The 16,603-nt window shown below is 40.9% G+C and overlaps 1 protein-coding gene across 19 annotated transcripts in view; it reads left to right on the top strand.

Moving 5' to 3' along the window:
- The window catches only part of LOC138763842 (terminal uridylyltransferase 4-like), a 113,662-nt gene that overhangs the window by 66,571 nt on the left and 30,488 nt on the right, over positions 1-16,603 (top strand). For 18 of the 19 annotated variants that reach the window (XM_069938688.1, XM_069938678.1, XM_069938685.1 and 15 more), the window contains 3 exons: positions 2,021-2,124; positions 2,295-2,384; positions 4,200-4,313. In XM_069938688.1, the coding sequence (XP_069794789.1) occupies positions 2,021-2,124; positions 2,295-2,384; positions 4,200-4,313 (308 nt within the window). The remainder of the gene's footprint in view (positions 1-2,020; positions 2,125-2,294; positions 2,385-4,199; positions 4,314-16,603) is intronic. The other variant, XM_069938690.1, reaches the window with a different exon arrangement.

Below are 16,603 nucleotides of genomic sequence, written 5' to 3'. Positions count from 1 at the left end.
GCTGAACCTGCATCAGATTGCACTGGGTACATTTCAGCAAATTATACTAAAATGAATGGAAGTAATGAGCTGTCAGAAGAAAGGTAAGTAAAGCTATTTACCATGCATTGATGGGATGAAGATGGAGATAGTTAGTCCCTTCAAGTTTCTGTGAGTCTATATTTTAGAAGACATCTCCTGGAGCTAGCATATCAATGAAGGAGGTACACAAATGCCTCTACTTTCCAAGCAGTCTGAAGAGATTTGGCAGGTCATTGAATACTGTACCAAACTTCTACAGATGCACTGTGGAAAGTGTATTGACTGGTTGCACGACAGTCTTGTTTGGTAATTCAAATGTCTAGGAACGCAGAATGAAATAAACATAGTCAGGTCTTTCACGGGCACTGACCTCCCATCATTGTGAGGTGCTACCTCCAGAAGGTAACCTACCTCATAAAAGGCTTCCATCACCCTGGCACAACCAATTCTGATAGATATCTCTGGTAGAGGTACAGAAACCTGAAGCCAGCACCTCTAGGTTCAAGAACAATTTCTTTACAATGGCTGTCAAATTCTTGAAGCTCCTTTTGTTGCATTAATCATGGACTGCTCATATACCTCAAAGGAACTGTCTGCACTATTGTAAAGCCACTTTTTTGTTGCTCTATGGTAAATGTGAATATTATCTTTTTTTTGTATTATCTTTTTTAATTTAGATTAATATACACTATTGTAATTTTTCATGAAGTTCCTATTCAGCTGTAGCAAGAAAGAATTTCTGTCCATATGTACAATATACGTGACCATAAACTCATTATCATTTATTGGATTTAAGTGAATTGCTTCAAATTTATGTTAAGTTCTGTTTTTTTTTCTTTCTTTTTAAATTTTTTAATTGAGTTTAATATATAAACTCAAATTTTAAGGAAAACGCATTACAACTCACCTCATCATACAAGTACAAAAAATGGATGGAGCTACATTGGACAGTTCTTGTCCACATGAGAAAAAAGATATTGAATTAATCTATAATAACCATGTTAAACCCATATTTGCCAAGTTAATACAAATAAAAATTGATAAAAAGGAAATAAGGGAACAAACAAAAAAAAACCCTTAAAACTAAATCTAATCTACCCCCTCCCTCTAATCAAGGTTTATTTTGTAAAAATAAAGGAAAATTATGGATCGATAGCGACCTCCAGACATCAGTCGAGGATCTCCGGAACATTCAAAATTCTTAATTCTTCCAATCATGATAGCATTCTATGAATGGGCCCCACATCTTTACAAATTGAAACTTTCTATCTTTAATGTTGTATCTAATTTTTTCCATGCTTAAATAGGACATTACATCATATAACCACTGTGTATGGTTAGGTGAAGAGTCATCTTTCTATTTCAATAAATTGCTCATCAGGCTATCAGCGTGGTAAAGGCTAAAACTTTCTCCTGAGTTGCATCAGGTATATCTGGCTCACATGAAAAACCAAACAAAGCAATTAAAGGACATGGTTCAATTTGATCTTAAAAATCATTGATAAAGTTTGGAAAATGTCTTTCCAAAATCTCTCTAAATTTGGGCAATCCCAAAACATATGGATCATTGAAGCTTCAAAAATTTGACACTTCTCACAGAGGATCAATATTTGCATAAAAACAAGTTAATTAAGTTCAGTTTTATTTTTGTCTTTAAACTACATTTTTTCAGGAATTTTCATTGTGCACAAATTGTTTTTCTTTTTAGCAGAATCTAATTGAATGTAAATGTTTGTGAATATGAAAAACTTGCTTATACTGAGCTCCTACATTGAACCATGCTGAGCTGATGTGTTCGAAGCCAGGTACTCTGCCTGAAACTAGGCTGGAAGAACAGCATGGCTGGGGTAGGTGGCCAGTGATATTGGGCTGAGGAAGTCTGTCCTAAAGTTTTGTTTAGGACAGATAATTAAGATTGCTTAGGATAGATAATTGTTTCGTTGTTAAAAGAAGATGCTGAATTATGTTTGGAAATTGCTTACTATATCTATTTTGACAGGTTTGAGAAACATCTTGCCCATAACAACAGCCAAAGTGCCTATTGTAAAATTTGAACATCGACAAAGTGGGTTGGAGGGAGATATCAGCTTATACAACACTTTGGTAAATAAATTTTTTCCTACGCGAGTATCTGAATCTATTCCAGTAACTTGTTTAATATTTTGATCATTAAAACTGACCCCATGAATCTTTATATTTTGATGTTTTCTATTTTTGAGTTTATCTAATGAGGCTTTTTCTCATTAATGACGCATGTTAACTGCTTTTTACAGGCACAACATAACACAAGGATGTTGGCTACATATGCTGCAATAGATCCTAGGGTAAAATATTTGGGATACACCATGAAGGTATTTGCCAAGGTAAAAATTCAAGAAATGTTGTCATATTACAACAAATGTAATCTTCTCTATTACATTTTATGCATGTATTGGAATTATTTAAGTACCAATCTAAGTTCATCTGCTTTAACCACAATACATACTTCTTGCATAAACACACCATCCCATCAGCCTTGCAGTGACCATTTACCTCTCCTTCCTTTCAGGCTTGCTTGACCTAGTGTCTGTCATCCCCTCAACTTCTCCACTCGCTGCTCTGCCTCTTGGGTTCCCATCCCCTTGCCACTCTAAACAAGAGAGTTGAGACTCTTGTGATAGTCTGTAGAATTTAAATTAGAGCAGCATGAGTGAAGCTCCCCTTGAGTATATTGGTGCTCCTCTAATTCTGGTGTAACTTGCCCTGGAAAGATACTTTAGCTCATCTTTTATAAGAAAATATCTTAATTTTTAACTTGTATTTTAATGTAATTCTATTCTTACTGTAAGGAACAGTAAATTTTCAATTCTGTATGACCCTTTGTGATTCTGTGTTGTCCTGCTATTCTTCAATAGAAACCTGTTAAATGGTGACTGAGATCACAAGCACAGTTTAAATAATATATGTTGAAGAAGATATTTACAGAATTCTGAATTAAGGGAGGCAATAAATTTGAAATCAAGGTTCCAGATGTGTGGATATTTACTTAATACATTCAGAATCAAATAAATTGACAGTATTGTATGATTCTTTCTGCTTACAGAAGGCATGTTCTTGGTAGAATACAGTAGATAATGAAACTCAGCAAATGCTATACCTTCCACTCTTGATGGATTAGTTTACTCTTAGTCATTTCAGAGAGCCTCTGCTTGGGGAGGAGAAAAGGTCTTGTACAATTGCATTAATTAATTTTTTTTTAAACTAAGAAGCAAATAATTTTGTTGCCTGCAAATAAACTTGACCAAGTTTGATGTCAAATGTTTTAAATTTAATTTGTTTGGTAACTACAAAAATCAAAAGCTGTGGTACAAAAAAAAGGCAACACTGCCAGAGCTACAATAATATTGACGGCTCCATACAGAAATTAAATGGCCTGTTAGGGGAGCCAACAGTGTTTTTAAATTAAAATCCTGCAACCACAAGTCTGTGTTCAAGATGGCGCCACCTGTGCTCGGCAGCAACCACAAAGAGATGTGGACTCTGAGGAGCAGTAGACTACTGGAGGGCACCAGAATCGGAGAGAACAACCCTTGTTGAGCAAGGAGACAATCTATATAGAAAATCAAGAATCTGCCAATATTGATGTAGTTGTGTAGAATATGTTGTTTCAGTAGATTATTTGTAGGACACACTGATGTTACAATGTCGTAGTTATTTTGATTCTTGCAGATTAACTATTCAAGAAGAGTATGTACAAGGAGATGGAATTGATTTCAAAATGTAACTTGTATCTTTTGTGCTTTGGGGTTGTGAGTTCTTGTTGGAAAGTCAATCAAGGAAAAGCTATAGCCACCTTGATACATTTGCATTTTAATGGAAAGATTATAATTTAAGACAAAGCCATGTGCTTTATCCATACTTATGATGGAACTATTGTATCTTGGACAGGATGAGTGAAAGGGAAGTGAGGGAAAGAGCACACCAGCGTGTAGTAAGGGGGTGCAAGAACAGGGAACCTAGTAATCAGATGAGTGCCAGGGTAAGGACAACATTCTTGTTGATATGAGTGTCTGTTCCATGTATCTCAGTAGAATGTCCACCATTGGCAACCAAAATAGAAAGCAGAATTTGCATGACAAGTCATTGTCAATGTCAATCTTCTCAGTATTCATTCTAACTGAAAAATACACTTTTTATAGCGTTGTGATATTGGTGATGCCTCCAGAGGAAGCCTGTCCTCTTATGCATATGTCCTCATGGTGCTCTACTTTCTACAGCAAAGAAAACCACCAGTTATACCTGTTCTCCAAGAAGTAAGTATTAATGTTCCAAATGTTAAACATGTTGAAGGTCTTTCACACTGAAAACCTGTCCAAATTGTATGGTTCACATATCTGTTAACTGCATATACAATGAAATGAATGTTACAGGAAAGATAATGTAGCATTTGAAAGAGGGCATCAGAGATAACCAGGATTTTGCCTGGAAAGGACAGCCTTACTTATAGGAAGAGCCTGGATAGGCTATTATTAATCACACTGGAGCATTAGAGAACTTTATAAAACTACGAGAGGCATTGATAAGGTAGATAGTAAGAGTCTTCTTCCTAGGTGAAGGGAATTTAAAACTAAAGGGCATGTTTGTGAGAAGAAGAAACTTAAAAATCTGCAGGGTAGTTTTTCCATACAGAGGGAGGTGGTTATGTGGAATAGGCCACAAGAGAAGTGGTAGAGGCAGATATTATCACAGTATTTAAAACAGACTGGGATAGAAAAGGAGTAAAACGAATGGGCCTTATATGAGCACGAGGAATTAGCGTAGGCAGGCATCATAATTGACATGGAAAATTCTGCCAAAGGACCTGCTTTTGCATTGTAGAACTTGATTGAAAACAAGTGTATTTTTGAAAATACACCAGTTTTAGAAACTGTGCAAGTACTGTATTTTTACGCATATAACATATGCATTACATGTATATTTTACTAACCAGATACCCCCATGCATTAAATTCGTGCGCACCATATAAGAATATTTTTACATTTTAAAAGAATGCGCAGAATTAAGAGCAGGCATGCAAAAGTCGAACCAGCAATTTATAGCGAGCGAGGGAATATTACAGTGACAATGAAAGAATGGTCACAATTTCTAGCAGGCGTGGGGAATTTTGGATGATCAAATTGCCTGGTGGATAATTGAGGTGGGACTGACCAGGTGCTAAGGTAACAGATATGAATGTGGATTTCAGCAATATGCTGTATTAACTGAGTCAGGGGAGATGGCCATTGATCATTGTTCTAGGAATCAAGAGGAAATATTGTTTAGTTTATTTTGTGTTTAAATAAAAAACTGTCTTGCGTTGCTCTTTCAGTTTCAGATGCATTCCATGATTGATATGGAGCCAGTGGTTAGGGAGGGATGTTTATGAATGGGATCAGAGACAATGGCTTCCTAATGCAGACAGTTCCCAGATTATATAAGGGTTCTATTCCTGAGAACTGTCCATAAGCTGCTTTTTCCATAATTCAGAAATGTCTGTTTCTCTAGTAACCCATATTGTTTTGCTCTACATTCACTTGTTATACTTCATTATGTATTTACCCTAACACTACGTAAAATTAAACTAATGGAAAATATACTTAAATTTTTTTTTTTAATTAAATTTAGACATAGAGCACGGTAACAGGCAATTTCAGCCCATGAGTCCATGCAGCCAATTACACGAAACCCCTGGTACATTTTGAATAGTGGGAGGAAATTGGAGCCCCCGGGTAAAATCCACACAGACACAGGAGAATGTAGAAACTCCTTACAGATAGCGCGTGATTCTAACCCCAGTCCCAATCACTGGCACTGTATAGGCATTGTGCCATCCGCTAAACCATCTGTATATTGTATCCAGTCATTAATGAATATCATGAAACATATTATTACCAGCTTGAAGAATGCAAGACCGAATTTGTGTAATGTTAGATTTCCATAAGGTCAGGTCATTTGTAATCCAAAGAGCCCCTGTATTTGATTAGAAGAGCATTTAGATAAGCAGACTGACAATTTATAGAGATAGAGTTGTCAAAATGATTGCTGGTCAAGGATAGATGGGAACTATCAGCATATACATGGAAATGTGTTTTCAGAAGATATTGGTGAAGGACAGCATACACATGACTTAAATGAGCTTTGTATACAAAGCTGGGACATAGGAGGCAATGGTGCAACAGTTTTTTCCACATCTGATGCAGTACAGAGATCTCAGAAAAATAAGTTTGCTTATGTTGAAAGATTTTGCAATTAACAAAACATATGATTTTGTTTTCCCTTTCCTTATCTTCTTTCCTGACTGGGCTCTGAAGAGTGTTAAGTACATAGTTCCCTGAAAGTGATGACATGGGATATCGTATTATAGCTGTACAATGTTTATTAGACTACATCTGGAAATCGTGAGCTCGACTATGGAAAGGATGTTATTAGAGAGGGCACAGTAAAGATTCACAAAGATACTGATGGGCTTGAAGTAAAAGGAGGAACCGTTTATCTAGGAGTGAAGAGAGGCTGAGTGTAACCTGACAGAAGTTTACACAATCATGAGGGGAACAGATGTGATGTATTGTCATAGTCTTTCCCCCTTGGAGGAGTACAGGTTTAAGGTGAGGAGGGGAAAGATTTAAAGTGGAATTTGGAGGCAAGTTTTTAATGGTTGGGGACATATAGAACAAGGTGTCAGAGGAAGTGGTAGAGGTGGTTAAAATGCTGATATTTGAAAAGCATATGAACAGGTACAATAAAATAAAAGGTTTAGAGAAATATGGGACTAACTCAGAAAGGCAGCTTGGATGATGAGTCCATGCTATAAAACTCTTACTAAGCAGGTTGAATAAGCTTTACACAATATTTATCCAGAAAAGGCTGTATCTGTTTGTATCATTCATTGGTACTTCAACGAGATGCAAATACCCAAGCAGAATATCTTCGGATGAATCATTCACTCCATTATTCTGGAACCGGGAAAATGAATTGTAAAATAAATTTTGTTTTTCATAGAATTTGTTTTTTCCCTCGAATTTTATTCTCAATATAAAGTTTTTAGATTTTTCTAATGTTTTGGTTAACTTGATTGTAATTGTTCAACTACTTTAATGTACACTGCTGTTTCTGCAAAATACTTTTTTTTTGACAGTTATGGGGATTTCCATGACCTTACTCTGATTAAGCATCTGCTGTAATCGTAAAAGAGGAAGGATATTGTCATATTTACAAATTCCAACATTCAAATATATTTTGCAATCCTCCAGACCAGTTTGTATGTCCAGCGGGATGCTTATTTTAGTTATCTTTGAGAGATATATAGCATTATTTCCAGTTTTTATCGCTTCTGTTTGTGATAAATACATATTAGAATGCAGTACTGGCAAGCTGTGCAGCAGTGATATTGTCGGACTCTGGCTTTAACTTACTCTTAATTTAGTCTATGTGTGGTCTGAGTCCAGCGTGTTCTTTGAATGAAGTGATAGGAGAAGGTATTCGGTTCAACAGTCAATTTATTACACAGCACAAGAATAAAAGTTAACAGAGCTCTGGGTCAGCCGTTAGTTCATAGGTCACCTGCACAGTGAGCTATTCCCCAAGACTGGCCCCTATTGTCCAGTTGGTTCAGTTTATATAGATCAACCTTATCATACAGAACAAAAGTTGGCTTCCTTTGCTAGATTTATTATCATACAGAACGAAAGTTGTCTTCCTTTGCTAGATCTTTTTGCATAAGGGTTATCACAAGTCATCTCCTGTTTTGCAGATATCTGGGGTGTAGCACTCCCATCTTAATCCTCCAAGCCAGACTATCCTGTTGATTGGATCAGAAATTAATTCATCCCCAGATATTTCTAATCACCATTCTGTTCCTGTCTGGCCAATTTCTGCTGTTCTCTTTAACACTTCCTCATGCCTTAATCTTCCTCCTAGACTGGTTTTCCATTCCCTTTGTTTCTTGCAGGCCATTCTTTGTTCTGGTCTGGCCTGTGTCTCCTGTGCTACTCACCACCTCCTTCAGTTTGAGCATTTCTCCTAAATCGTTTTATGCATTTCCTCTCCCTGTATTTGGGAGCAGACCATTTTGCTCGGCCAACTTTGCTCCATGCTGTGATTGCCACTTAATCACATTCCTCTTTTTCCCTGAACCATGCAGTACATATAAACTTATTAATTAATAATTTCTTTCATAATGTTTTAACCCCTAGATTCCAACAGTCCCCCTTTTGGTCTCATTTTCATGAGACCAACCACCAGTTAACTTATGGGACCAAGACCTCAGGAGTTTTTGCAAGGACCGGCATCTCCGACCCCTTGTTAAGGGGTCCAGTGGGGGCCCCAACACAGTGTTCAGGAATGTCAGTCCAATCTGCAAAGTACTGTTTCGGTTCGTTATGGGCCTCCCAGGCTGACCACAAACACTTTGTACAGTTGTTTCCTTCTCCAGATGCTTCAAGGGCTAGGAACAACATCACCCATAGTCCTCACATAGTGTCCATCACAGCCCCCTAAATTCTGTTGACTTTAACAGTGATAGAAGTGATTTGAAGTGATAGAAATATCACTTCAAATACTGAAATACAGTCACCGTACTCCAATAGTCTCTTTAAAGGGACCCGTTCAAAAAGTTCTTAGTCCGTAGTTGCTTCACAGGTTCTCAGTCATCTCCGTTAGAATCTGTTCCAGTGTTCGTGTCGGTGGGTCCGTTGCTGCACATGGACTCCAATGATACCACGTCTCGCCTTTTCCCTGTAGTCGAACCGCGTGGGACGTCCTCTCCACCACTCTGTAGGGTCCTGTCCACCGGGGCTCCGACCACTTTCTTTTGATGACCTTTAGCAGAACCCACTCCGCGACTGAAGGTATCGGTGTTTCCTCTTTTCTGTTGGGTCTTGTGACCTGTTGTGAAAAATCTAATAAAGCTTGCATCTCATTGAACTTACTTCATTCTTCGTAGTCTGAATTCCGGTTCCCGGTCCCGGAAACTGGTGCCCCGTTTGTAGTTCATATGGAGTAAATCCTGTCACAGAACTTACCGAACTCCTTATTGACATTAATGCCAGGGGCAACGCATCCACCCAATTTAGTTTGGTCCGTGCCTGTCCTTTCCCGATCTTACCTTTTATTGTTTGGTTCATCCTCTCCACTTTCCCTTGGGATTGTGGATGGTACACCGTTCCAAAGGCATGTTTCAATCCCAACATTGCTTCTACCTCCTGTAGATCGTTATTCTTAAAATGACTTCCATTATCGGACCTAATTTTTCTAGGAAATCCGTGTCTCGGAATATACTGGTTGATCAGGAATTTACATACCGTCCTTGCATCTTCTCTTTTGGCAGGGATTGCCTCCGGCCACCCTGTGAACACATCTACTGCTACTAAGAGGTACTGATAGCCACTTACCCTCTCAATCATGTCCATATAATCAAGTACGATTTCCTGCCCTGGTAACTTAGGTAACGGGAATTGTCCTTCATGTGGCTTTACAGTCGCCTTGACATTGAAAGCTATACATACCTCACACTCTCTAATATGGTTCTCCACCATCGTCGGCAGGAAGGGGTGCCACCAATGTATCAAGTACCTTATCATCTGCTTCTTTCCACAGTGTGTTAGCCCATGCGCCTCCTCGAGGAGGGGTTTCATGAGTCTAGATGGTAAAACTGGCCTCCCGTCTATCGATCTCCATAGTCCTTGATCCTCGGTTGCCCCCCTTTCCTCCCATACCATCCTTTCCTGAGGTGATGCCTTTGCTTGTTCCTGTATTATTACTTCTACCTTACACGGTGGTAATAAGTCATGTGCTGTTCTGTCTGCCTGTATCATAATAAACTGAGGGCCGTATCCTGCTGCCCTTTTAGCGGCCATGTCCGTTTCCTGATTTCCCCAAGCCACCATCGTATCTGTTCTATCATGTCCTTTACATTTAAGAACTGCTAATGCCCTTGGTTTCAGGAGTGCCTCAGCCAGTTTCCTAACGTCCTTCTCGTGTTTAATTGGGGTCATTGCTGCTGTTAAAAACCTACTTCTAATCCATTGACTAAGCTCAACCTATATTGTCCCTACCACATATGCTGAGTCTGTATATATATTGACCTCCTTCCCTTCTGCCCATTCTAATGCTGCTATCATTCCCTGTAGTTCTGCGAGTTGTGCTGACTCCTTTCCTCTCACCGTCCCTGCAATGATTTCTTCAAATCCTCCTGTAGTTTTCCGTACCACCGCATAGGCAGCTTTCAATCCATCTGTGGGGTGTCTGTAACAACACCCATCTGTAAACAAGGTTTCATCTGGTTCTCTTAAGGGTGTCGCCTGTAAGTCAGGTCTTATTTTAATATCCTTTACTACCCTCTTCTCACAACAGTGTGGTTCTCCCTCTCCCATATTGTCTGCCATGTTAATGCCTTCATGGGTAAATGTAACATTTGGAGCATTCAGGATCTTTTCTAGTCTCGTCTGCCTTAGCGCAGTCATTGTAAATGCTGTCGAGCTCACAAATGCTACAATACTATATGTTGTTAATACCGTCAGGCCATGTCCCATTACTATGTGTGCCACCTTTTGTAGAATCTTTGCTACTCCCGCTGCATGTCTCGTACATGGTGGGTGTCTGTCTTCCGTCGGGTCTAGTGTGATACTCACATATATGAGCACACATATTCCACCCCCTTTTTTCTGAAAAAGAACACCATCAATTGTGTGTGCTTTTTCAGAAACATCCAAAAAGAAAGGGTGTCTATAATTTGGAATCGCCAAATCTATAGCGGTTGTAAGAGCTTGCTTCAATAGAATAAAACTCACCTCAGCCTGTGCAGTCCAATCAAGTGTAGCTCCCAGATTCCTCATCCCCTGCTCATTCACCAAAGTTCGCAGTGGATGCGTCAACTCACCATACGATGGGATAAACTGCCTACTATAACCTGACAAACCCAAAAACGAAAGCATTTCCTTAACTGTCTTTGGTTTTGGATGATGTAGTATTGCTGTTTGATGTGCAGGGGAAATCCCTGTGCCTTTCGCTGAGACCATTCTACCTAAAAAGGTGACCACCTGTCTGCAGCATTGCAGCTTTGAGCGAGAGACTTTAAAGCCTGCCTTGAACAGCTGCACTAGCAGGAGACAGGTGGCCTCCAAACAGGAAGTATGATCAGGTGCTGCTAATAGGATGTCATCTACATACTGGATCAGAACTACCCCATCTGGCAGTGCTAGCCCCCCCCAGCTGTTCTTTCAACACCTGATTGAAAATCCCTGGAGATAAGATAAAGCTCTGCGGAAGCCTAGTATACTGCAACTTTCTACCTCTATACGTGAACGAAAACACATCACTTAATGGTTCTGCCAGCGGCAAGCGAAAGAAAGCATTCGCTAAATCTATGCAAGAGAACCACTTGTGGTTAGGGGTTAAAGCAGTCATGGCAGTATATGGGTTTGGTACTGAAACTGTGGGTGTTCGCACAATACCATTGATGCGACTTAAGTCATGGGCCATCCAATATTTGCCCGTGTCTTGTTTAGGAACAGGTAAGATGGGTGTATTCCAACTAGAACACAAATGTTCCAACACCCCTGAATACATAAGGCCATCAATGGTATCTGCCAAACCTTCCTCAGCTTCAGGTTTGTGGGGATACTGCATCTGCCAAATAGGGGTGTAATCTGACAATTCAAAGGTTATGGGATCAACCTGCTGACAACAACCCACATCTGCTGATCCCACTGACCACAGGTTCTCAGGGAGAGAATCTAGCATAGGGGCCGAGTCGGGGTGATCCATCTTCTCTCTACCATGAAAGCGTTCAATCTGTCTATGCTCAAGGAGGACTTGATCATATGTCAGAGACAAAATTCTGTATGCCTGACCAGATGAGGAGAACTGCACTGTCGGTATTTGGGTATCGGACCAGTCACTTAGGGACATCAAGTTCCGACACATCGGTCCCAAATCTTTTGCCTGGTGAGTAGTGCCAATTGCAAGGGTGACATGAGGAATGGCCTCACCTGCCATCACATACCATTCCAGCTGTTCAGATGTCAGTGCTACCGTAGCGGCCACTCCCTCCTTTCCTACCACTATGTAGTCCAAATTAATTTCCCATAGCATGCCCTCTACCTCTTCATAAAAGGCATGCTGATACATTTCATCCCCATCCCTATCGTAAAAGAGGGTCATATGGGGGGGGTCTGAGGGAGGGGTATACGGGTGTAACATCTGGATCCACGGCTTCCATTGATTATAAAGCTTTAGCAGCCCTCCCTTCTGTGGGTCCTCTGGTTCCAACAGCCCCCAGTAAATGTCAGCCCATTGTCTCTCAGACGCGGATCCTCCAGCTGCCGCCAACAACATCTGAGAACCGGAATGAAGTGTAGTTACTGAACAGTTCATAGAATATCCATTTGGAAAGGTGACCTCTATTCTGCTGGGTCCACAAAGGATCGATGCTCCGCACCTGACCAACAGGTCTCTGCCCAAAAGTTTGGTAGGGCACCTGGCTGACAAAATGTATTGATGTGTAAAAGTCTGTCCCGCCACAGAAGTGACTAGTGGTGTAGAAAACGGCAGATTTTCTGGTGTACCCGAGAACCCTATCAGCTGGACGCTAGAGGATGATGTTTTATCTTGAAACTCAGCGCCAGTGAGTGATGAAAATCTGGCTCCCGTATCCATTAAAAAGGATACTTCCATGTCCATTACTTTAATCTGCAGGAAAGGGTCTGCCAACCTAGCCTGCTCGTGGGTGCTCGGGCTCCGTCACTGTGGGCAATATTGCTCCTCCTCTGTCAGCAAAGGGAATTGTCTCTTCGGAGCTAGAGCCACATGGGTGCCTGATGTACCGGGGGTGGCACTGACGATCTCTGGGGCTGGACCCAATGCTCATTTTGTGGTGGTCCATATCCCCTTCCCCCAGTGTCCTGAGGACCCCAAATTAGGGGGCAGTCTCTCTTCCAGTGTCCTGGCTGACCACATACAAAACATACGGCTGGCTGCATTTGTGGAGCACCCCGACCTCTCCCTCTTACTCAGAATCCCCCCATTGGACCTCCCATTCTGGCCACATAGGTGGGACCTGGTGCCCAATTTGGGGCCGGGTGCCAACTCATATTATTCCCTTGTGGTGGCTGCGGTGGCTGCTGAATCATCTGGTTCGCACCCTTTGAGGAATTTGTGCAGACTCCATAATTTGTTTGTCCTCCTTTTGCTTAGCCCTGTAACGTTTCATGTGATGGGTCAAATGTTTTTCCCATTGCTCACTCGAGCAGCCAGGAATATCAGGGTTATTCTCTAACGCTTCCCTAACTACAGCTGGCAGTCCACTCGTTACTGCAGCCCTAAAGAGTGTAGTCTGCAAGGGATCTGTGGCTGGGTGTACTCCTGCTTTATCCGTCCAACTCTCCTTACACTGACTCCAAAAGGTCAAGATCTCCTCATCCTCTGACGCCTTTTGTCTATTGTGAGGAGTGGGGGTGGTGTGATCCTCTGACATTCCTACCGAGAAGGCATTCTCAAGTGTCTGTTCTTGCTCTCTCTCATTTGTTTTTTCCAGTCACATACTAGTTTCCCTCACTTTACATACATCATTCTGTATTTCCTTTGTTAACTCCTTAATTTCCTCCACCCTTTCCTGCATAACTCTCTTAAGTCTCTCCTTCGCCTCCTGGAGTTCGTGACCTGCTAATTCAATGACATTCACTATTCCCTCATTTATCTGCATCACTGGCATCTGGGGAATAGGATAAGGTGGTGGCAATGACTCTGGTAACTTTGGATATAGCGGGGCTGACAGCTTAACCTCCCCCGTTTTCTCCTTTATGATAGGGGTCCCTTTTTAATATCATGTTGAAGGTTCGCTTCCACAGCCATGCAAGCCAATGTCATATTGTGTAAATCTGCCCTTCTCTGTTCCTTCACTTCTTTCTGCTGTTTAAGCCTTCTTCTATTCCATATAGATCCTTGTCCCTTTGCCTCATGTTCCTGTACCTCCTTGGCTGCTTCCCTCTCTGCTTCTCCTAAGTACAGTACCAGCCGGATTTTTTCAAACCCTCGTGGTACCTTCCCCTGACTCTGCAGCTCTTTCCATATCTGTTCGTACTGTGCAATAGACTGTACCTCCTCTCCCTTCGGTAATCCTCCCAGTAATTGATTCCTTGTTTTTTCCCATTGTCGGTTTACAGATGGGGGAACCCCTCTGTCTTCCCCGAACTCTTGCCCTACATCCCTATTTACTCCTTCCATCTCTGTTCCGATTTTTAACCCTTTTGACTTCGTACTTCACTGGGTCTCTCCCCTGGTAGGATTTTGCCACCCTGCAATCTACTTCGACCCTTCCCACGTTATTATAAACACCAGCGGCACACTGTACACAATCCTTAAACAAATACTTATTATAAACTATTATGATACACTATACGATTCTTAAACAGATACTTATACACTATAGAAACAAATAACTATAACACAATACACCTTATATAGATACTTATTATACACTACTATGGTACACATCCTTAATCAAATACTTATTACACACTATAGAAACAAATAACTATCACAATACACCTTATTCTAATTGGCCAAGTGTCTAAACCTATCTCTCGAGATCGCTACGAGGGGACTCCAACCCCGTTCTACTAGGGGGACTCTAACCCCCTTTTTTTCTACAGGGGACTCCAACCCCGTTCTACTAGGGGGACTCCAACCCCCTTTTTTCTACAGGGGACTCCAACCCCGTTCTACTAGGGGGACTCCAACCCCCTTTTTTCTACAGGGGACTCCAACCCCGTTCTACTAGGGGGACTCCAACCCCGTTCTACTAGGGGGACTCCAACCCCCTTTTGTTTTATTCTTTGGCTTTAACTAGGGCTTTAGCAGAGTAGTGACAACACACAATTTTATCGTTGCCAATAGCAGAACTTCGTTTAAACAGGTGTCTGCTTACCTCCCTTTGTAGAATGGTCACTTGTTGTTATCACCACCACACCACAATCGACCGTTGTTTCGTATCTTTTTCTTCCGTCACTTCTCCATCTTCATCATGTCGGGGTCACCAAATTGTCGGACTCTGGCTTTACCTTACTCTTAATTTAGTCTATGTGTGGTCTGAGTCCAGCGTGTTCTTTGAATGAAGTGATAGGAGAAGGTATTCGGTTCAACAGTCAATTTATTACACAGCACAAGAATAAAACTTAACAGCCGTTAGTTCATAGGTCACCTGCACAGTGAGCTATTCCCCAAGACTGACCCCTATTGTCCAGTTGGCTCAGTTTATATAGATCAACCTTATCATACAGAACAAAAGTTGGCTTCCTTTGCTAGATTTCATTATCATACAGAACGAAAGTTGTCTTCTTTTGCTAGATCTTTTTGCATAAGGGTTATCACAAGTCATCTCCTGTTTTGCAGATATCTGGGTTGTAGCACTCCCATCTTAATCCTCCAAGCCAGACTATCCTGTTGATTGGATCAGAAATTAATTCATCCCCAGATATTTCTAATCACCATTCTGTTCCTGTCTGGCCAATTTCTGCTGTTCTCTTTAACATCTCCTCATGCCTTAATCTTCCTCCTAGACTGGTTTTCCATTCCCTTTGTTTCTTGCAGGCCATTCTTTGTTCTGGTCTGGCCTGTGTCTCCTGTGCTACTCACCACCTCCTTCAGTTTGAGCATTCCTCCTAAATTGTTTTATGCATTTCCTCTCCCTGTATTTGGGAGCAGACCATTTTGCTCGGCCAACTTTGCTCCATGCTGTGATTGCCACTTAATCACATTCCTCTTTTTCCCTGAACCATGCAGTACATATAAACTTATTAATTAATAATTTCTTTCATAATGTTTTAACCCCTAGATTCCAACAATACAAAAGGCAAATACATTTAAGGCTACAATTGTTTTATATTAATGTGGCCATTGTAGAACAAATTAATGAATACTGTGATGGATTATGTTATATATTATATTGTATATAGATATGTTTTAAAGGAGACAAATTGTGGTGTGTTTTTAGTATAGGTTACAAACACCTTACAAAATAGATCTCATTTAAAAGGCCAGAGTTCTGCTCAAGCCAGACAGTCCAGGCTCCGAGTGCCTTTGCAAAAACTTTGAAGAATGCCTATAGAGACTTCACAAGTAGGTGTTAATTGGATATGCTGTGGATTAATGGATTATTGTTTTGGAAAACAACAGATGAACAGACTTGGAAGATTGGGTCCAGTGCCGCAGTCTGTCTGAATGTAGTTTGATTTTCTTAGAGGGCCAGGTGGTTTTCTCTAACTTAGTGAGAGAGAGAGAGAGTACATTTCTACAGTTCAGCAGCAGCAGCTGGGACTGAAACATGACAAGCTGGCAAACTTGTGGAAAAACCCCATTTGGAAGAAGGGTTGTGAGTTCTTAGTTCAGACTGTTCAAAGTCCTTGTGGTTTCACCTGAGATAAGAGAAACAGAAAAGGAACTCTGTGCTGACCTGAAAGAAAGAGGTTATCATCTGGAAAACCCTGATGGGGCAAGTTTCTTCAGCAAGACACTGAAGTGGCTGACCAGAAGGAATCAGCTTATGTCCAACAAGCAACAAATCTCTCTC

The sequence above is a fragment of the Narcine bancroftii genome, chromosome 5 (assembly GCF_036971445.1).
Source record: "Narcine bancroftii isolate sNarBan1 chromosome 5, sNarBan1.hap1, whole genome shotgun sequence".
Lineage (NCBI taxonomy): Eukaryota > Metazoa > Chordata > Chondrichthyes > Torpediniformes > Narcinidae > Narcine > Narcine bancroftii.
The sequence above is the reverse complement of the archived record's forward strand: the minus strand, read 5'-3'. Positions and strand labels throughout refer to the sequence as shown.